General features: G+C 53.5%; 1 protein-coding gene across 3 annotated transcripts; it reads right to left on the reverse strand.

Annotated features, from left to right (window-relative positions):
• Positions 1 to 1,233: 1,233 nt before the first annotated feature.
• On the reverse strand, positions 1,234 to 15,082 carry Chst1 (carbohydrate sulfotransferase 1). 3 transcript variants are annotated; one of them, XM_050147161.1, is made up of 4 exons: positions 14,642 to 15,081; positions 4,141 to 4,269; positions 3,750 to 3,803; positions 1,234 to 2,807 (listed from the first exon to the last, which is right to left on the reverse strand). In XM_050147161.1, the coding sequence occupies exon 4, from the start codon at positions 2,763 to 2,765 to the stop codon at positions 1,530 to 1,532; it is 1,236 nt and encodes a 411-aa protein (XP_050003118.1). In that variant the 5' UTR covers positions 2,766 to 2,807; positions 3,750 to 3,803; positions 4,141 to 4,269; positions 14,642 to 15,081; the 3' UTR covers positions 1,234 to 1,529. The 3 variants fall into 3 exon arrangements, with proteins under 3 accessions (XP_050003118.1, XP_050003117.1, XP_050003119.1); XM_050147160.1 differs by having other exon boundaries at positions 3,750 to 3,850; XM_050147162.1 differs by lacking the exon at positions 3,750 to 3,803 and having other exon boundaries at positions 14,642 to 15,082.
• Between the last annotated feature and the right edge of the window lie 5,923 nt (positions 15,083 to 21,005).

A 21,005-nucleotide genomic window follows, 5' to 3' on the forward strand; every position in this document is an offset into this window, starting at 1 on the left:
ATGGGCCGGCTGCTTTTTGGTTCTTAAATCATGGTAAAGCATACCATTTTTATTTTCTATTAAATGTCATGTTATGTATGTTTCTTCAAGTGAGGACTGGGGAGCTTCTTGTAGGAGCCTGCTAGATTGCCCAGGAAAGACAGGGAGTGAGCGCAGCAGATCCCCAGCAGGCCTGCACACCAGGAAACTTCTCCCCAGCTTCCTTAGCCCCAGATCTCCTAACTGAAGGAGGTACATCTGGTAGAGAATAGGCTCATTCTTACCTCACGCCACTCTGAACCCCAACACCATAACTCCTGTTAAATACTTTGGGCCTCCGGTCAGAAGATGCCACCCATCTCGGCTGATGAGAAGGTAGTAAGACTGAAAGGGCCAAGCCAGCATGGAGAGTGGGGTGAAGTGGAGGGGGGACTGGGGTTCATATGATCATAATAGCTTGTTTGTATGTATGCAATCATCAAGGAATTTAAAAGGAATACTCTAGTTCTTTAAAAAAAAAAATTAAAGTTCCGAACGACAGGTTTGTCATTTAATTCTCCCTTTTCTCCCTCCATCTCATCTCCAAAGCCAGGACTATCCAGAGCCCATTGATTAACACTCATAAGGCCCCCAAATCACACTCAGACAGTACTGCACACTTTTATTTACAGAAAACACAATTAAAGCATTTCAATTTTCATCTAGCAAACTGATCCACATTTTTTGTCTTTTTTTTTTTTTTTTTTGGCACAAAGAAATATCACAGAGAGACCCCAGGATCAATCAGAAACTTCTAAGATTCGTCAGCCATTACTGATCCAGGGGTTGCCACAAGACTCAGACAGACAAGCTCAGCACAAACCAGAGAGAAAGGAAGTAGTCCCGGTTCACCTCACAGTAAAACCCTGCTTACCACCAGGCAAAGGTGCGCAGGAGGGGCAGGTGCCCCATGAGAGGGAGTAGGAATCTGGGGCAGGAAGCAGGAATGGGGGAGGGGTGATCACTTTTCCTAAACTGGGAGAGCTGGTCCCTTTGTATCCATCCCTTACATGAGAAGACAGTTGCAGAAGGTGGAAGTTGTGTGCTGGGGAGCCTCTTCTTGTATGCCTGTGCCTACGTGTGACTGTGTGAGTGGGTGCCTGTAAACACTGTCCCCATCCACAGAGGGATTCAACATCCTCTGTCCCAGTGAGTCCCCTCTGAGACGTAGTGCAAATTTCAGGGTCAAAGAGGCAGGAGGGAGGGGAGTGGGCAGAAGTGGGAAGGACACACAGACAGGATGGGAAAGGCAGGAGGAGGGGAGCGGGCAGAGGTGGGAAGGACACACAGACAGGATGGGAAAGGCAGGAGGGAGGGGAGCGGGCAGAGGTGGGAAGGACACACAGACTGGGAAAGGCTGGAGGGAGGAGAGTGGGCAGAGGTGGGAAGGACACACAGACAGGGTGGGAGAGGGAGGAGGGAGATAAGGCAACAGTTTTAAAAAACCGTCCATAGCAGGTCCACATCAGCAAAACCAGAGCCACCTGCCTCCCACCCCCACCACACTCGGGTCACAAGAATGGTCGGAAATCGCGCTCCTCCACTAGGCTGATGGCCGGGTTCTTCAGCTCCTCCTCCGAGTTGGCCATTTTGTAGCCCAGCTGGGCCAGCACCTGCTGGCAGGCATTCTGGGCGAAGGCCACAATGTCATAGGAGAGGCGGAAGCGCCACTTCTCAGCCGTGGCCGCAGAGTTGCGCACTGTGCCATACTTGTGCTTGCCCAAAGTGGGGTCGCCCCGTGTATTGTTCTGAATCCAGCGCGCCACATGACCGTCCAGCGGTATACCCAGGAATTCGTAAATCTCCTCTGTCTTCTTCATGGGGTTTCTGGCCAGGTCCTCATAGCGCACTAGCATGTACTTGCCCTTGAGCCAGGAGGGCCGCATCAGGCCAGTGGACACGGAGCTGGAGAAATCCTCGCACACTGTGGTGAGCTGTGTCACATCCAGGTTGTAGGGTTTCCTTCCTGTGCCGTACCAAAGCCGCCAGAGTCGGTAGGTGTCCCGGAAGGTCTCACTCCGGGAAGCTAAAATGCCACGAGGGTCTCGTACCAGCTGGATGACCTTGAGGTTCAGCCTGGGGTCTTCCACCAGGGCTCGAAGGTCATTCACCTCAGGCACCCGTACAGTCTTGATGGCCACGTGGCTGCGCTCACGGCAAGCTTCAGCTGCCAAGGTCAGGTTCAGCAGGCCGCACTTGCGCACACAATCCCCCTCCTCCAAGACCAGATCAGGGGACCCTGGAGGGTCGCACACTGGACGGGAGCAAAGGACCCTGCTGGCTCCTCGGCGGAACACCCTGTCAGTGGTGTGGTTGATGGGTGGCGGCTTGATGTAATTCTCTAGAAAGTAGAGATCACAGTCATAAAGGCTCCTCAGCAGGTCCCGGCTGGCCCCAAGCATGACCCTACGATCTGCGGGGCTCTTGCCCTGGGTGAAGCGGGGAATGAGAGTGTTCTGGACGTGGTAGAGAGGCTCAAACAGGTAGAAGACATCCATGTGCTGGTTGAAGAGCTGGCCCACAAAGGATGAGCCGCTGCGTGTGGTGGCCAGGATGAGGATGTGAGTCTTCCTGGAGAGGTTATAGGAGAAGGTGGGGCCCTCCTCACACAGCCGCTCTGCCAGTCCAGTCTCTGTCAGTCCAGGGCAAGTGTGGAAAGACTTGGCAGTGAACGTGCGGATGGCTGTGTACTGGATGGCAATGGAGGCCAGGGCAAGGAGGAGGACAGCCTTCCAGGAACATTGCATGGCTGGGCACCGTCATGGGGCTGCTGCTCCAAGGCACAGGGTCTGTGGACAGAGGACAGCCAAGGGTTAAGTGTCTCATATAATCAAGAGTCTTCATGGAATCCAGGAAAACACCCAGCCCTGCCCAGTACTCACACATCCTTTAGGACCTACAAAGCCTGCACTGGACGGTCATTTTCTTGGTGTCTCCTGGGAGCTTTTGAGAGCTAAACAGATAGATTCCCTGGGCCCCAAGAGCTAAGTAAATTGTGACTGCAGAAGCCTCCTAGAGTGAGCTCTGGCTTCCCTATGCCAACCCACTTACTGTGCCAAAGTCCAATTCCCCCAACTCCTGCATTTAGGGGTTGCCTCATGCCACACCCTGTCCTTGCCTGTGGCTTCTGCCAGCATCTCCTGGATCATGAAGATCATCTTCTAATCACATAGGCTGATACCCAGCTTCCCAGACACTGCTCTTTCTACCCATCCTCTAGCTACTCTCCGAGGAAGGAGATACACCCACTTCCTCCCCCAAGACACAAGTCCTAGAGAGCAAGGACTTGTGCCCCACTAATTCTAAGTTGACAGCAGAAGCCAGCAGGGCCAGAAAGTGTCCACATTGGCCCTTCTCCCTTGCAAACGAGGGAGCCCAGCTACCTCCAAAGGGGGACTTCAAGGCACCTTTAGTGTTATAAGTCAACTGGCCTGGAGCAGGGGCAGATCCCAGAGGCTGCTGGGATGTGTCTCTGCCCAGGAAACAAGGCTTGCTTCTGCCGGTGAGGCCGTGATGCTCACTGCCCAGACAAGCTGCTCCTTCACCCTCTGGTCCACAAGAGAGAGGCTAGCAAGGGGCCATAGGAAGGCAGAAAGGGAAGTACATGCCATGGGCTCACAACATGCCCCAAGCAATCTTGCAAGGTGGCCCAAGGGATGCTGACTCAGTAACCATGTCCCAAGAGATGCCAGGGCTGCCCCAGACCCAGGGTCAGGGACCTCAGCACTTACCGAAAAAGGACTGCTGCCCAGTGGAGACTCGGCTGCCAGTGTCTCAAATCCAACCTGTCCAGGAAGTGCAGTGATCTGCACCTCAGGCCTGTGGCCAGCAGCTGCAGGGACAGTGGGCAGGGTATGCTTGGGCTCCATTCTCCCTCTCTTTATCCCACAGTCTGCTCCCAAGGCACAGTGACTTTGCCTGCTCCCTTGCATTGACTCAGGGCTCCAGCTGATCCAATACCATCCATGAGCCACGAAGCCCAAACTTTCAAGTTGCAACCTCTATTGCCCACCCCTCTCCCCACAACAAGCCATGATACTTCTGGCTAGCATGCATGCCCAAGTGCCTGAGGTGGCAGGCCCAAAGGGGTTCTGTATTGGAAATGAACGGAACAACCCTGACCTTTCAGAATTCAACTGGTCCTGCGATGCAGGCGGGTCACCCAGGCTTTCAGGTAGAGAAGGTAGCTCCAAAGGGACAGCTGGGGACAAGGGTCTTCTTTCAACCATGTGCAGCATGCACGACAGCTACCTGAAAACCAAAGGCACACTTTACCAAGCCCCACTAAAACACCAAAGCCAGCACGGCTTTAGACGGCACCTACTAAGCGCTCACACAGCGCTAAGCCATTTACCCAAACGAGCAGATTCACTCTGTAAGCAGGTCTGGGCCCACCCCACAGGCGGCAGTACCTGCTGGGACCTATGGCTTTAACCCCCTTCTGGAAGCTGTATACTTTCTCCCCAAGACACAAGTCTTTCTCAGCTCGGGCACACCTGGCCTTCAAACATGCACCCAATTCACTGTCCCAGCCCACCCATGAGCCAGCATGGGAGGGACCAGAACCGAATGGGAGGAGCTCTGAGACTCGGAAGGCATGTTCTCTTTTGCCATTATGCCTGTTATTGGTTGGCTCGTGGCTGGTAGGTAGACTCCATCTGACGAGCAAACAGAGTCACCATTTTGGATATTCTGTCATTCCTTACAAACTGCTCTGGTAGATCATGGGCCTACTCCCATTGCTCGGGTGGAGAATTCAAAGACCACTGTATGACTCACAACTGGGAACCAGCAGGGACCTGAGTCCCTCTGCAACAGTCTGGCCAGCACTCGAATCCCTTCACCTTTGGCTCAGTGTCCCAAGGAAGAAGGCAGAGCCTGCTTGCCTGGGGAGTAGCATGGGGCCTGGGTCACAATGGTAGAGGCTTGAGATCTGGGAATCCCATTTAAAATGTGAAACTCCACTACCACGTGTAGAAATCAGTACTTCATCACCACCGAGAGGCAGCTAATAGGGTAAGAGGCACAGTCTGGATTCTTGGGAACCTCTCAGTATGATCAAAGTCATGGTCTGGACCTCACTCAACATAGCCCCTGTGGCAGAGGACGCTGCCCCATGGAGGGAGGGCTGAGGAGAGTGGGAAGCCCTCTTTACTTTAATCTCAGGTCCCTGCCAGGTGCCCCAAGAGAAACCCAGCACCCTTCCAGTCAGGGAACACCAGCAACAACAGAGCCCCCTTTCTTCAGCTGTGACTCCACCAAACTCAGTCACGTTTCTTCACAGGCATCTACCAGTGATCTAGACCACTAGGTACTGACCGAAGACCACAGAAAGTCAGCACTCTTGAGGGTTCCCTGTCTTCCTGTGTGAGTGCTCAACCCCTGCCCCACCTCAAGGCTATGAGATCAGCACCCCACAACCCATTTAGCAGAAAAAGAAGTTGAGGCTCCTCAGGTTACAACAGCTTTTTCAGGTTCATGCCCCAAACTCATGTTCAAATCCATTTGCAGAATCTGGTCCAGTGCCACCTCTATTTCATCTCTGGTCTGCATCAAGACAGGGTTCTTTGGCCCTTAGCACCCCACCCTGCAATTGCAGCTCTAAAGATAGAATACGCACAGGTCTCTTCAGAGGATAGCCATGCTTCTTGCCTAGGAGAAGAGGGACAGTCCGAGCTCTTTCCTCAGTTTCCCTTCCCACACCACTTGGAGAAACTCAAAGGCAGGTCTAAGAGTTGAGGTTGTTCTCAGAGATGTGGTCCCCTAAGGTGAGGAGACTTCTCTCAAGGTACAGCATGGGCACTATGGGCACAAGTTTGAGATCCAGCTGAGGACCATGTGCCCGCCTTCCAGGAGGGCAAAGGCAGAGCATGAGAACAGGAAGGAGGATGCTAGGACCCACTGAATGTGCCCTGATCTCCTGCCAGCCTGGCACAGCCAAGCCCAGAACTGGCCAAGGGTCCTTGGTATGCCAGAGGCATTTGTCCTGGAAACCAGAGGCCCGGGGGCCAGGTCTGATTGTTCCCAGGCAAGTCTTGGCTTCTGCAAGAGACTTCTCAATGCCCTACTCTTCCAAGATAGACTTGGGGGGGCCACACCCCTTCCTGGGTTTCCAGTAGTTTCTGGTATGGCCTCCCTCGTTGATGGGTCAAACAAGAATCCAGAATCCCACCTTCTTGTGAGAAGCTAGTGCCCACCCAGGAGAAGGTTCCGACTGCAGCAGCACAGTCAGGAGTGGAGGAGGATGCTGCACAGAGAAGCTCTGATTTGCAGCTAAGAGCTTAAACCAGCATCACACCAGCTGCCAATCAGAGGGCACACACATCGGCTGAGCACCAGCTGGGTCTGAATTCACTTCTGCAGTCTCTAAAGGTGGCCTAACCAGAGCAGGGGCTGTAACTGACATGAAATATTTATTCATACCCAGCATTATGACAAGACCTTGCCTTGCAATTGACAAGTGACCTCTGGCCCCAGCTCCATGGACCCCAACAAAGCTCTCTTAATTTTTGCTTTGCTTTTTTGCCTTAGGGAAGCACCTCAGAAATAATTACCTGCACCCCTAGAGTCTGCTCTAATAGAGGCAGACCTCTGTAAGACTTTGCCTACCACTCTTTCCCAAACCACTTACCCTACCAGAATTTTCTGCTCTAGACTGCTGCGGTGTTATTTCTGCCTACTCTAGTGGTCAGAACTGGTAGTGCAGCCTCTTAGCTTTGTTGTGTTGGGAATAGAGGCTTAATGGGAGGGCCAAGTGTCCTGTGGTGGGTGGGAGGCGTGGTGTTGCAGACTGCAGGAAAGTGTTCGATCCACAAAGAGGCAAGCAGCAACAGGCAGTCTGGCTTTCTACTCCTGACCTTCCCCACTGCCCGCCCCACAGTGCCCAGGCTGGAGAAGCAGTATTGTACACAATGCCACTAGCAGGAATGCCCTGCATCTTCTGCCTGTCACTAGGTTAGTGACACTGGTTCACATCTATTTGTACCTAGAGTTTTCTTCAAATCTCTTTCTTCAGATCTTAGGTCTCTCTACCTTAAGGACGCACCCCATATTCAGGGCCAGCTGAAAATATGGGACAGAGGGAAAACCCCGTGGACAGTGGGAACACTCAAGTCACTCTCCAGGAGAGAGCAGCATTCAGCGCCTGCCCTCCCCACCAACCAGCTCAGTCTCACTCCCCATCCCATCCCATTCTCCTCCCAGGAGCAAAGAGGCTGTGGAGGGGTGGGCACTGCTTACAGGGAGCTTTGAGTTTATTATATTTGGGAACAGTCCTGTGGAGTGACCTCATCCCCGGGAAGGAGCTGGAGAGGTGTCTGAAGACAAGGTTGGCCACTGAAACAACTATCCCTGACCCGTCTTAGTGCTCCCTTCTTTGCCCTGGTGACACCGCCAATCAGCCTTCTCCTCTCCAGCCTTCAACACGCCTGGTCAAGGCTCCATTGCCTTAGTCAAGCACTAACCCTGAGCAGGTAGACCTGAGGGACAATGGTTGGCTGGAGGTTGCTGAGGTCACACAGGACCTGCAATAAGCAGGGCTTTAGAGAAACCGAAGCCTGCAGGGAGTGGTTGAGGCTATTCTTGGACAAGTGACTTCTTTCCCCAAAATGTTTTTCTGACAGCCCGGGAAGCAGGGCGCAGAGAGCAAGAGAAATGAGCCTGAGCATCGGCCACCTGAACAAAACCACGGCACAGGGACTCCTGGGCTCTGAGGGCAGGGCACTTGGGCAGGGAGGAGCTTAGCTGGAAGGCAACTTCAGGAAACTGCACATCTAAACCCACTGTCAGCTCTGATCCACCATAGATGTTTGTTTGGTTAAAGTTTAAAAGGAAAACAGCAAGGGGATTTCTTTTCTATCAAGGAAAATGAGGTGATGAAAAACGGGGCAAAGAGAAAAGAAGAGCCGGGAAGTATGAAAGATGGCGCCAGCTCTGCTCCAAACACCAAGTAACTTGTGGGTTTATGGGGTAGAGCTTCCTGGCAGCCAATGGGAAAAGGAAAATAACTCAGCTACACGCTTTACAGGATCCATAAGATAAAACACATGATTGTAAGATATCTGGTGAACAGAGGCTGGAATCATGAGATCTCCCAAGAGATCTCCAAAGTCACATACTACCAAAAAACCAACAAAACCCAAGGACAAGTTCCCGAGGGCTGTGTGCTGGAGCATCCTTCAGAATTAGCAGTATGGCGGACACAGAGAGACGTTGCAGGTGTTCCAGTCCGTGGAACAATGGAAACAAAGTGCTCCTCTTTGCTGCCACGTCTGTCTCCACTTTAACCTCAGTAAGGTCTGCAGGTCTTTCCTGCGGGAGCTGCGTGACAGGTGTTATGTGCCCACCCTCTGGAGTCCTTCAGCAGAACCAGACACTCTTTTGAGCATCCTCAGCAAGAACAGGTCTTACTGTCAGGGTTCTCGAGGTCGACCAGCTGTACAGAGGGTTACTAGTCCTTTTTCATTTGCCATAGGCACACTGCGATCTCCAGGCAGGTCAGTCCCGTATCCACGAGTGCAAGTCCTGAGGACACAGGACACGCCTGACCAGCTCAAGCGTCTTCATAAAGTTGTCATCAGCCCTGAAGGAAAGACCTGCATGGGGAGGTTGGGTGGGAACCTCCTTCCAGCTGTTTGGCGGCTCAGAACCTTTGAACCAGATCCTCAGCCCCTGCTGCCCTCTGTTGCTCTGAGGTGTGAAATGAGGGAAACAGAGCAATCACAGACGGAAGCAGGAAGCAGAGGATAGGAACAGCTCAACATAGTGGGGTATAGACAAGATTCATGAAGGGGTGCCTCTGGTGTGAGTTCAGGGACTAGCCTGGACCACCACAATCCTGGCTTGGAAATGCCCGCCCATGGGGCTAGTCCCACCTGCAGGGACCTCAGCTTTAGGGGAAGGAAGTTACTTCTGTCCTGTGTCTAGTGGCCTGGGAGCAAAGTCCTCCCTGACATGGGGTGAGTGACTGCCCTCCTGTGCTGACACAAGGGCCTAGTATACAGGAACCCGAGACGAGAGATGAGTCAGAAAGCTGGTCCCTGTCTCAGCCAGGCCAGCCTGCGAGAGGCGGAACTACTGCCCCAGCACCAGACGGAAAGGCCCCGGTTTCCTGTCCCCCTGAGCACAGCCACGCCGGTTGGAATAGTACTAAGGCCCCACCCACTGGATTCTGGTTTGGTTTGGGCTTCAGTCATCCTCCCAACTTCAAGGATGAGGAAACAGCAGCAGAAGCTGGGCACCACAGCTGCTACCCTGCCGGCAGCTGACAGAGTGACCTCCTGTTTCTGCATCCTTGGACCCCTGTCTCTGGACACCTGCACGAGGCCCGCCTGCCCCGCGTGCACAAGAGCTGGAGACTGAGAGTGAGAGAGGACAGGGCATCAAGGTTCACCTAAACCCTGAGGTTTAGGAGGGATGGAGATGAACATGGACCTGGATCCCACAAAGGGTTTTTTCCCGCAGAAATAGCTAATTGTCAGCAAGGCCGGGATGCCCATTCAACTGCAATGACCCAAGCCCTGATTGCAACCACAGAGATTAGGCCCCAGGCCACATAAGAACACCAGTCAGCATCAGGACACGAGGAGCAGATGCAGGGAGTGCCAGAACCAAGGGGGCCACCCCAGATAAGCTCCTGACAATCATGACCTCACCAGCCACCCTCTGGTGGTGTCCCCTGCTGGGGACAGGGGCTACCTACTGCTCTTCCTGAGGGCTCCCTGCTGTATGAGTGGATCTAGCTATTTCACCCTTTCATGCTGAATGACAAGAACAAAAATGATCACAACTGGATGTGGCTGTTACAGTCCGCATCCCACCTCAGGACTCCGGGGGAGCGATAACTTAGAAGCTACGACCCAGGAATGTCACAGTCCTCTGCAGCCAGAAAACATTAGAGCAGAAAACACCAGGTCTGAAATTGCCTGAACTGGATAAAGGTCTTAGGCTCAAGGCCCAGAGAGGCAGCCTTTCTCTCTTCTCCTAGACTGTGCCACCCAATCTGGTACCAAGCACATCACATGCTTGTGTGTCCTTCATCACTTCTCCCAAGTAACAAGCAGAATGGTAATCTCTGACTGCTACAAAGACCTCTAGAATCAAGGGTATTCCCCAAAGTTCAGAACCATGGTGTGGCTGCCACGCATTACCCCAAGGGACATCCTGCAAGCTGAGGATGAAGACACGGCTGTGTCCACTTCACATGTAAGACTCAGAAAGGTTAGATAATGGGCCAGAGATGTCTCATCAAGTAAAGGTGACTGCCACCGAGCCTGCTGGTCAGGGTTTGATCCCCAGGACCCATGTAGTAGAAGGAGAACAGCCCACAAATTCTCAGACCTCCATACAGACGTGGTGGCATGCACACATGTACAAATGTACACCCACAAGATAACTAAGAATACGTAATTCCCTTTTTAAAGAAAGCACATTTAGGTGGCTGGATCACAAAAGTCAGATGTGGCAGTGGGGTGTGGGAGGGTCCCTGGTCTCTGAACTTGCCTATAAGCTTTCCACAGTCCATGCTGGAGAGTGAAAGCCAGACCCACAACCTCAGGCAGCCTGACCCTTTCTGAGCCTGGCACACAGAAGGAGAAGAGCACACCCAATTCACAGGACTCAAACAAACCGAGCACAGTACGTCCTCAGCACAGGGATGGGTCCGCAGCCATCACTCAGTTAGTGCCGTCTTCAGAATGCCAGCAACACACAGCCTTCTGTCATTTTCTCTAGCCTGCACAAGCCTTGAAGCATAGCTCCAGGAATCCCCTCCGTCAGTGTTGAGTTTGGGGCACCATCCTACTCAAAAGTCCCAAGAGACTCTCTGGCATCCCAGAGACTCGAGAGAAGAGTGGGGGCCTTGCCTTCCTCCGCACCCCTGGGTCCCCAGCTCACAGCCTTCCAGCTCCGATCATGGAACAAACACAAAGCGAGGATCTCTAAACATTTAGAAATCGCGGGAACCCTGTGCCCCCACACAGCACCATGGGGATTTATAAAGAACAAATCATGCCTGACAAACTTGATAGCTTTCCTGATAGAATTACAAGACTGGTGGATGAAGGGAACGCGGGCAGGGTAATATATCTTGATTTTTAGCAAAGCATTTGATACAGCGCCTCGAGTAATCTTACAAAATTAATTCAAACAGACTTGGCCCTCAGCTCTTGTCATGGAGCCTAAAGGCAGGAGGGGACATGTCCCAAGAGGCCTGAGTAGAAGAGGCAAGGCCAGGGACAAGGCCTGGAAGGCAGAGTCTGGGAGTGGGGGCAGGGCTGCCCGGCCAGTGCCAGGCCACATCTTATCTAACATCTTCATTAATGGTCCTGAGAGAGGGAGCAAACAGTCCGTTAATGAAATTTGCAGAGGATATTAAATTGTAAGGTGTTGTGAACACCAATGAGGACAGCAAAGTGGTCCAGAGAGACCCAAGGCAAGACTCAGATCGCTGGCAGAGACTGGGTGGGGGTGGGGGCAGAGGGCAGTTGCCCAGCTTCTTGGAGAGCTAAAGGGAAGGAGGAGAACGGTCCCCCAGGCTGCTGTGCAGGCAAACCCCAGGAATCTTATTTTTGGCATCTGTAAAATAGAAGAGCCAGCAGCTAACTCCGTTGCAGCTGAGATAGCTTGTAGGAGTGGGCGGAGGGGTTCGGGGAGCTGGGGACAGATTTCCACCTTATACTGAGAGGGCCCTTCAAGCCATGGGTGTGCTACAATGAGAAAGGGTCTGGGGAGGAGATTCTGCTTGTGTGTCACTGGCAGCCTGAATTTTCCTAGGCCATGCTCCCCAATACTGTGGTGCTGGAACTGTTAGAATAAACCTCTCCCAGCCCTACCAGCTCCAACCTAAAGACTGTGCTCCTAAGTCCTGATTGTCATAACCATATGGCCCAGCTGCTCCAGGATCGGGGGATGGGGACTGAGCCATAAGGTCCCTTTCTACCTATACCTCCTTTGTCCTAGCCCCAAGGGGCTCAGCAAGCAACCCTTCCCTAGGATGTGAAGCAAAGCCATCTAGCCTTGGAGGGTTTCTTCTCACAAGTTTCTGGCTAGGTAGAGTCTCAAAAAGAGCCAGGCTATAGAGTACCAGGCTGAAAACGCCTAAATAAATCTCTATGAGAGTAAATGAGTGGCTGACCCCCAGACCCCCAGCGGGGGTGCCAGGCTCTTCTCAAGCAGGCCATCCCAGACAGGCGTCAGAGCACTGCCCAGCACACAGGGGAGGGGGCCAGGTGAATCCCTTCACATCAGATAGGTAGCCATGCCACTCCCCCCACACACTGGGGTGCTGTGTGTTCCCCGGTAAGGAACCTGACCTTCAGGAGCCTATTAGGCCCTCGGTTTTCAGAGAAAGGAACTGAGGCACTGAGTAGTCACCAGAAGCTTGGAAGCTGAACCAGGAGATCGTGGAGGTGGTCCCCAAGGGAGAATCCTATCGGGTGGAGAGAGATAACCTGTCCTCTGGGGGGGGTGGGCATGGCCTTGTTTACCCATCTCTCTTCCCAGCAAAGAGAGTTGGTCCAGCTGCACCACACTTGTAGAGCCTGATTTTACTATATGTTTCCCTTCCTTCCCCCAATGCCTCACTACACCGAGTCCTCTGAACAAGTCTGTTTCCATGGAAACCATACAGTGACTCAGGGCTTCGAGACCTTCTCAGAACCAGATTATGACTGTCAGATGCTCCCTTCTCACCACACTTTCAGCCTCCCAATGTGCAAGGATGGGGCACAGCAGATGGGCAAGAGGGACCTGGGGGCACAAGCCAGACCTCACTGAGAACCTGACCCCCAAGGCTACTGCACACTCAGTGGAACAAAGACAGATCTCTCCTCCAGTGCAGTCTAGCTTACTCCTATACTAGCACCCTCAACCTAGCTCCTCTGGAGCCAGGGCCCTTGGGAGAGGGCACAGAGATCTACATCCTCCTCTGAGCAGAACTGACATGGGGGCCCGGGTAGAGAGAAGCAGGGTAATGTAGGGTGCTCAAATGCAAAGGGTCCAAAGCTCCACAGATGCTCAGCAAAGAGGATGTGGAGTCTGGGTGAGGGAGGGGAGGGGCCTGCAGGGTGCTGGGGAAGGGGAAGGGGTATGAGCTCAAAGCCCCAGCAGTACCGGGTGGATATCAGCAGTGGCCTCTCACTTGCACAGCCCACAGACACTGTGGTCTGAGCTGGTCTTGAGCCACTCACCCAAGACCTGGGACAACAACAGCAAGCAATGAAAGTTTAAGGGGCCAGGCTTCTTGCAGGGGTCCAAGACCCAAGGGCATATCCACCCCCTTCTTTCTTCTGCAGCTCCCTAAAGCCCCAAGAGGGCAGGGAATAGAATAGATTGGAAGCTTGATCTCTCCCTGGTGAATCCAGCATGTGAGTCATGACGGCAGAAGCACTTTGAAAAAGAAACAGGGTCATCATGATGCCTAGAAGTGCGGCGGTTACTGGGGACTGGAGCCTGGGAACTGCCTGCCAGCTTAGGTGTCTTTGTGAGACAGCCCAGCCCCACCTCCCACCTAAGGGACTGAGGAACCAGGGAAACCAATCTCGCTCCCTGGTCTATGAGCTCCCTGTCTATTTGCCTCTTACACCTACTGGTATCTTTGGCTTTCCAAAGTGGCTCCCTGCCCAGCCAGGATACCTGCCTCCTACCACCATCCTCAGTTCCTACTGCTCCTAAGTTCCACAAGATTTTGGGCTGAATTCCTGCCCCTGAGAGGACATGCACCTTCCCTGTCCCAGCCTCAACCTCTCAGCCATCAGCTATAACATCCCCGGCACCTGGAGGCCTGGATCCCCTGGTGCTCAGGAGCCTCTTGTTTAAACAGTTGTTAAGTCCATCAGGAAGCCAGAACTAAGATTGTAATCCTGAAAGGGGGCAGGCCTGGAGTAGGGGGAGGTGACATAGCGAGGCCCTGAAATCAGGCCAAGGTGCCCCCCTAGCAGGACCATGAGATCTTACCTTCCTCAAATAGCTTAGCCTTTTAACACATGGGTCCCAGATAGGGTCCCAGTTGAATGTTACTGTAAAGTCAAACACTGTGTCCCTCCTCTCTGGAGCCTGAAAGGAACTGACCAACACACACACACACACACACACACACACACACACACACACACACACACTCGGTTCTACTCAGAGAGGAGCTAGGGCTATTTATGCGGCGAGAGGGGGGAATCTGCACCATCAGGCAGACCTAGTCTCTCCTAAAGGCTCCTAAAGCAAGAAGCCTCAGGGTGTAAACCTGGTTTGGAAAGTTAGAGGAGGCACCGGAACCTCAGGGTTTCTGGCAGCCTTGGCAGCCCCAAGTCGGGCTGTGAGATGGTGAACCCGGAGCAGACGCCCGAGAGCGTTCGGGAAGAGAAAGGAAGCCCCGGGCTTAGCCCAAGTTTGCTGCCCTCGCCAGATGGGGGCAAGGAGGGGCTGGGGCGATCGCTGCGCTCCGGGGCTACCAGTCCAGCCATGCTCTCCCAGCATCTATCACTCTACGGCCCCACACCACCGCCTCCGCGCACCGCCCAGAGACACCGGCCCCGAGCTAGGGGCGTCTCCCGCCGCGCCCGCGCCCCTCCCGGCTGCTGCGGCGCAGTCCACTCCCGCCTGCCCCGGGGACCGTAGGACCCGGCCATACCTGGTGGCGGGCACGTTGGGAGCCCCTGCAGCGCCCAGCGCCGGCTCCATCCTTGGTCTAGAGTCAGGCTCATTGAGAGCCCGCGGGTGGCGGTGGCGGCGGCATCCTCCTCCTCCTCCCGCGCCCTGCTCCTCTGCCCCCCTCCTCCCGAGCCTTTTCCTCCGCCTCCGCGCGTCCCCTCACCGGCCCCTTTCCATGGCCAGGAGGGGCTCTAGCCTGGGGTGACTGGTGCAGCACAGTGTCTTCTCCCGGGAGGAGAAAGAGAGCGATCTCTGGCCAGAGGGGCGCAGGATCAGGGACCCGGACCCTGAGCACTGCAGCCCCAGGCCCCGGAGGATAGTAGCAGCCCGGAGGCCGGAGCCTCGCAAAGCACCCTCCCGCGTCCCCGAGCCTAAAGCGGCAGCCTCTTCTTCAACCCGGAGCTAGCGGGCGGCAGGCGCTGCGGTCCCGGCTCCACCCCCAGCGCCGCCCGCCCCCTCTCCGCCCGACCCCGTCAGCGCGCGCCCTCCCGCCCCCAGCGCAGCCTAGGCCTCCAGCGCTGGGACACCCCCTATAGCAGGGCTTCGGGGCCAACCCACCGGCGGTCCGGGCAGCCACGCCCACCCCGAGTTGAGGATGTCAAGCGGAGGAGTACCGGTACCTCTTGGCCTGCCCTCTCTCCCGCGCCCCCACGAGGGAAGGCACATGCTCTATTTTTGCGGCCAAAACCTCTGTATCTCCAAATCTGTCTACAGCCACATCCTGACCCTGTATCCCAATCACTATCCTTTCTTCCGCCAGTGCAATCAGAGCAGACTCTAGAACCCAAAACTGGAGTCCATATTCCACAACATACCCCTGCCCACCTTGGTGGTGCTTCTGCCACTCCCAAGTAGAGAAATGTTTCAATTGCCACAGCGCCTGTCTTCCCTTCCCAGCCGGGCTCCCGAGGAACTGGAGGTTTTGTGGGACACTAGAGTTCCTTTGCTGGAGGAAGCCTTCCACCTTGCTCAGTCCCTTCCTACGAGGCTACATCTGGCTGGCCTCCCTGGTGGAATCAGACCACAAGCTGTCCTTGTGGAACCAGGGCAGTAACAGAACTCTGCCATCACCGTGGTCCTTCATTCTCCACACAAATATCGACTGAGCATCTCCTGCTTGTCATAAGCACCAAGCAGTAGCTGGTGACAAGACAAACAGACCCCTGAACTCTCAGGGTGGCCTGAAGGAAAACCAAGGTAAAATGGCAGAGGAAGGGAAGTCCACATCTGCTCATGCACCACCAAAGTTTCCCCACGTACACAACCCAGGCTCCACCTTGGCCTGTTTTCCCCCGCTGAAGATGGGCAGTTTGGAGGGCTCTGGCCAAAAGATTGTCCCGAGGCAATGGCAGAGCTGTGAACTTCCGTCTCCACCATGGCTGACTTCTCCTGGAATCTCTCATTTCCACAGTCTGTTCATCTGTCACCCCTGACATGACTACAGAGGACAGGGGTTTTACAAGGAGGCTGTGCACCTGGAGCTTCCCAGGGCACAGGGGCCTTTGTGGGTTTGCTGTGTGACTGCATGATGCAGCCTCTCGTGCCTCAGTTTCCTCATGGGGAAAATGGAGAAACCAATTTTTATCTCCTAGAGCTACTGTGAACACCACATAGTAAAATAGATCTAAAACACACAGTGTTTAACCCCATTAGTCACTGGTTGTGAAATAGATATTTGTTTATAAAAAATATCTTGGATTCTCTGGGAGACTCCAACAAGCATATCTTCAGAAAATTCTCCACATGGAACCGGATGACATGAAGGCCCTTGCCCCAAGGGTCTCAGTAAGCCAAATGACCATTTGTCTTGGTTACAGTTGCCAGTTTCTAATTATAAATTCCTGTTCCCCACAACCTCCTTAGAGAAAGCAGCTACCATCACCCTTCCAATGCCATGCCCTGAAGGGGCAGTGCCAGCGACAGCTGTGTCCAGGAGCACTATTGGGCTCACCCCACTGCAGCCAGGGCTCAGCCCCAGCATCAAGGTGGCCACATGGGCTCAGTTGCCTACTCACCACACCGGTGAGTTCTGAAATGCCCAAGGGGAGGGAGCTGAGCTTTAGGAGCACTCCAGGCTTCAGACCTGTTTCTTCATAGAAAGCCTGGCTTCCAACACCCTGGATGAACCAGAACCTTCTATTCCACAGAGGTTAATCCCTGCCTGTTTCATCTATACAGAAATAGCCAGGGCTTAGAGCCTCCTCTATCTCCCATTCTCAGATCCCAGCAACCGGTTTTCAAACTCTGCTGTATTTCAGGTGGAGAGGAGGGTGTGGCTGAAGTGTAAAGATGGAGTAGAATTGCGGAAAATATATTCAAACCCTAAAAACAGAATCATGAGCCCCAGGAGTCTGCTTCCAGTCGCCCAGAATCTCCCCAGAGAAAGAAAATAAATGTTTCTTAGGTGCATTCAGTGTGCAAGGAGTTGCGGAATGCGTTATCGAGAAAGGGGTGTGGAGAAACAGAAGCAAAGGCTTTGTGCTCAGGGAAACAGCAAATAGTCACTGGGGGCTGGGGACGTGGCTCAGCCATTAAGAGAGCGCACTGTTCTTGCAGAGGACCCTTCAGTTCTCAGCACCCTGGTCAGGCAGTTTGCAACTGCCTGTGGCTCCAGCTCCAGGGGATCCAATGCCTTCTTCTGGCCTCCATTGCACATCTACACTCATGTGCAAGACACATACACTACTTTAAAACAAATGTTCTATTAAAAAAAAAACTTTAGAAAGAATGGCCACTGAAAATGTGATTTTATTTTTCGAGACAGGGTTTCTCTGTAGCTTTGGAGTCTGTCCTGAAACTAGCTCTTGTAGACCAGGCTGGCCTCAAACTCAGAGATTCGCCTACCTCTGCCTCCCAAGTGCTAGGATTAAAGGCGTGCACCACCACTGTCCAGCGAAAATGTGATTTTTTTTTTTTAAAAAAAGTGGCTTAGAAAGTCAGTGGAAGATAAAGACTTGGAGGCTCATTCAGGAAGGGCTTCCTGGAGGAGGAGGAAACTCCAGGAACTAGACTTTGTGGGATGGACAGGGCATACAAGACAAAGAAGAAAACAGCAGCCAGCCTGCCTCTGACAGCAGGTAAGGAGGCTGTTAGCAATGCATCCTCAAAAGCAGCCTGTGATTGATAGGAATCTCCATTCCCACTTCACAGATGAACAAACTGGGAGCCGAAGGAGTCATGTGACTTGCCCAGGTTCCAGAACCGGTTGGACACACAGTAAGTAGCCAAGTCAGGGTCTCCCACTGGGGGCCACACTGGGCCAGCCTGGCTTAAGGAAAGTATCGGTGGAAGGAACAGGAGGCCAGGTGGGCTGAGGGTGGAACTTTCAGCAGCTCACAGACATTGGTGCTTCCTTGAATTCAAAGTAAGTCATTTCCTCTTATGCCCCAGAATTTGGGTCTCAGAGGCAATTGGAAATTTGTTAAGGGATTTGGGGCTTGGGATCCTGGCATTTTTATCTCTTTCAAGTGTCCATGTGGTGGCAGTCTGTGCCACCCACCTTGTTATTTCAGTCTGTAATGGGAGATTGATGGCCCAGACTTTGATTTAAGATGTGCAGCAGACTCCTCCGTGCCCTGTGTCTCCCTGGGACGCTGACAAGACGGCAAGCTTGCACCAACTCCCAGCTGCCCCTGGACTCCAAGAGCTTCCACACCTGTAGAGAAAGTTCCAACCAGAACACCCCAGGCAGGGCAGGTAGGCCCAGCAGGTAGGGCTACCCCACTTCTACTTCTGAAGAAGGCCGCTTAGTGAGAGCCCTGATGTACAATCTGGGGATTCAAAAGTGGCCAATGGCTCGCCCACACAGGAGAGGCACTGGCCTCCAGTCAAGCCTCCAGTGTCCTAAGAGAAAGGTCTCTGCTACTTCTGCTTCTTCCTTGCTTCAGATGAGCTCCTTTTCTAGAAAAATGTGAGTAATATCTCCATGGTTGACATGGAACAAGTATTTAAAACCTTACCTGTGACTGGACATATGTTAGACCCTCAGAATTATAGTGTGCTTGTCTGGGACCAGAGGCTGCCAGATCCGGTGAGCATATAACTTCAACAGGTCATGCTGTTGAAAAAGAAAACCGTTCCCCCTTTCCTGGCCCTGCAGCTCCTCCAGCTGAGGCCCCTTGAAAGCAGCCCTCTGCTGTGTGCACAGCGCTGTGCATGCCCAGGGACACTAGCTATCTGTTGTGTTCTTCAGTCCTGCAGAGGAGGCTTCAAGGGTCTCCCTTCCCCCAAGGCTCAGGAAGAGCACCATCTTCCCCAGTGTCCCCTGCCCAAAAACAACTAGGCTATCTTAGTCTCTAGGCACCTCCCACAAACAGCTTGTCCCGCTGGCAGCTGTGACCTCTAAACTCTGGCTGAGGAGTCTGGACAAAAGTCCTTCTCCCTCCTGTCTGTCTTGCTCCTAAAAGCCTCTCCAACAGAAAGTCCCCTTCTTCCCAATTACTAAATCAAGTCCCCCAGGGAGAAGAGAGGAAGCCACCAAATCCTGGAAGGAAGGGAACAGAGAAGTTAAAGGGTTTGCTCTGGTCAGGAGCCAGACCAGACTTCACTGCCATCTTGTGACACACTTGTTACTCAGCAGCTCCTAACACCACCCCACCCCAGGAGCTCTTGGCCTCCCTGGGTCTGACAGCAAAGCAGAGTGATTCACACTGGGGATTGGGACAGGGTTGGGGGGGGCTCCATGCTCCCTATCCTCCAGGCTCTATCTTCCTTCCTTTGACCTCACATGGTCCAGCAAACACTTGCCAAGGTAAGTGGTATGCAAATTCCCTAAGTTCCCGGAAGGAAGGAAAGGTCCAAGAAGGTCAAATGTCCACTTCCTTCTAAGGAAGAAGCCTTTCCCAACCCACTCTGCTGGCTCGGGTCACAGTGGAGACTCAGGGGCCTAGCTGGCCTCTCTGGGCTCTTGGGACCCAGGGCTTACCAGGGGCTCCTCCACTGCCTTTCTGCAGTGGAAATGGAATGGTGGCCCCAAGCCTGGTCTGGCTTATTTAAGTCCGACCACCATATGTCTGGCACAAGAGTCAGCTCCTGAGATGCTGCCTCTGCCCTGACCAGGCAAACATTCTGACCCTGTGACCCTACCACTGACCTGAGAAGATGATTCTATGAGCATCTCACAGTCCCTTGGGTTGAGGGGTGATTGAAGTTGGAAGCAATTAGCAGAAGAGAATGATTATGGGCTGCAATTAAAATTCCCCTCCTAGGTAATTCTCAGCCTTCTATGGGACTGTTTCCATGGTGAAGAGAGGGTGAACCCGGGGAAGACAGGCTCCTGGCCCTGTCTACCCACCCTGCTCCTGCACATAGTCCTGGACTTCGCATGGAGTTTGTAGTGCAGCTCAGAGTCTGGCAAGTGCCAGAGAGAGACTGGAGGCAATACCAACTGCAAGTCCTGTGGCAAGGCCTTGAACTGGGAGAGGTAGGAAGGGAGGGGCAGTATGTGGGTCCAGGGAGTAATTCAAGGGCTTATTCTGGGGCTCTCTGAGGCCACAAGTGCTCCAAGGCCACTCTAGGAAGAAGAGCTACCTAGAACAGTCACCCACTTCCTCACACTTTTAAGCCCTCAGAAAACCTGATCTTTGTTGGATAAGCCCTCTCCTGATGCCCCTCGCTGGCCTCTGGCCTGGCCTTTTCCAGTCTTCCCTCCTACTTACCCCTCTGCCCACCTCTCATCCCCTCTTGCTCAAGAAAGAGACAGGGGGTTGGACACCTTCTAGTCCCCAGGTCCACCTTTCAGCAAGTCCTGACTGAGGCCCTCCTGAACATTCTCAGCAGGTGTAAGCATTGCCTCCAACAGGCAGGAATCAAAGGGGAAAGGACAAGAGGCGGTGTAATACAGGGCCATTTCTAAAGTCTTGTTCAGGAATCCTTCAGCAGGATGACCTGGAGTGCCAGTCCAGAGTGCCACACCAGGGAAGTCTGGGATACTTTCAAAAGAAGGGAAGATCTGGCAGTGGAGGTCTACCCATACTTACCCATCCTGGGAGAGAGAAGGGAAAAGCAGATATCCAGTGCCCGTTTCTCTTACCTGCACTCCAGTGAGGGACCAGCTCAGAGGGCATCATCTGCCCTGCCTCAGGAACCAAGGCAGTGTAGATTATAGTGGGTACCAGGCCCAGAGGAGCTCAGATCGTCCTCAGCTGCAACTGCAGCCAGTAGCCTCATCCAACAAAAACAAGACCCATGTCATCTAGCTCCCTCAGGGCCCAAACCTCCCCTCCATCAGATCCAAGACCCGGAAATGCCTAGAAGACTGGGGAAGGCCTTCTACTGTGCTCAAGTCTATGTAAGTAGTGCCACAGAGACCAAAAAAGGTGTCCATGAGTCCAGAGTGTAACGTT

This window comes from Alexandromys fortis, unplaced genomic scaffold, assembly GCF_014885135.2.
Source record: "Alexandromys fortis isolate MF-2015 unplaced genomic scaffold, M_Fortis_MF-2015_v1.1 scaffold_12, whole genome shotgun sequence".
In the NCBI taxonomy this organism is placed as follows: domain Eukaryota; kingdom Metazoa; phylum Chordata; class Mammalia; order Rodentia; family Cricetidae; genus Alexandromys; species Alexandromys fortis.

Coding starts and splice junctions, on each gene's coding strand:
- Chst1 (XM_050147162.1), bottom strand. CDS start 2,765: ATGCAATGTTCCTGGAAGGCTGTCCTCCTCCTTGCCCTGGCCTCCATT.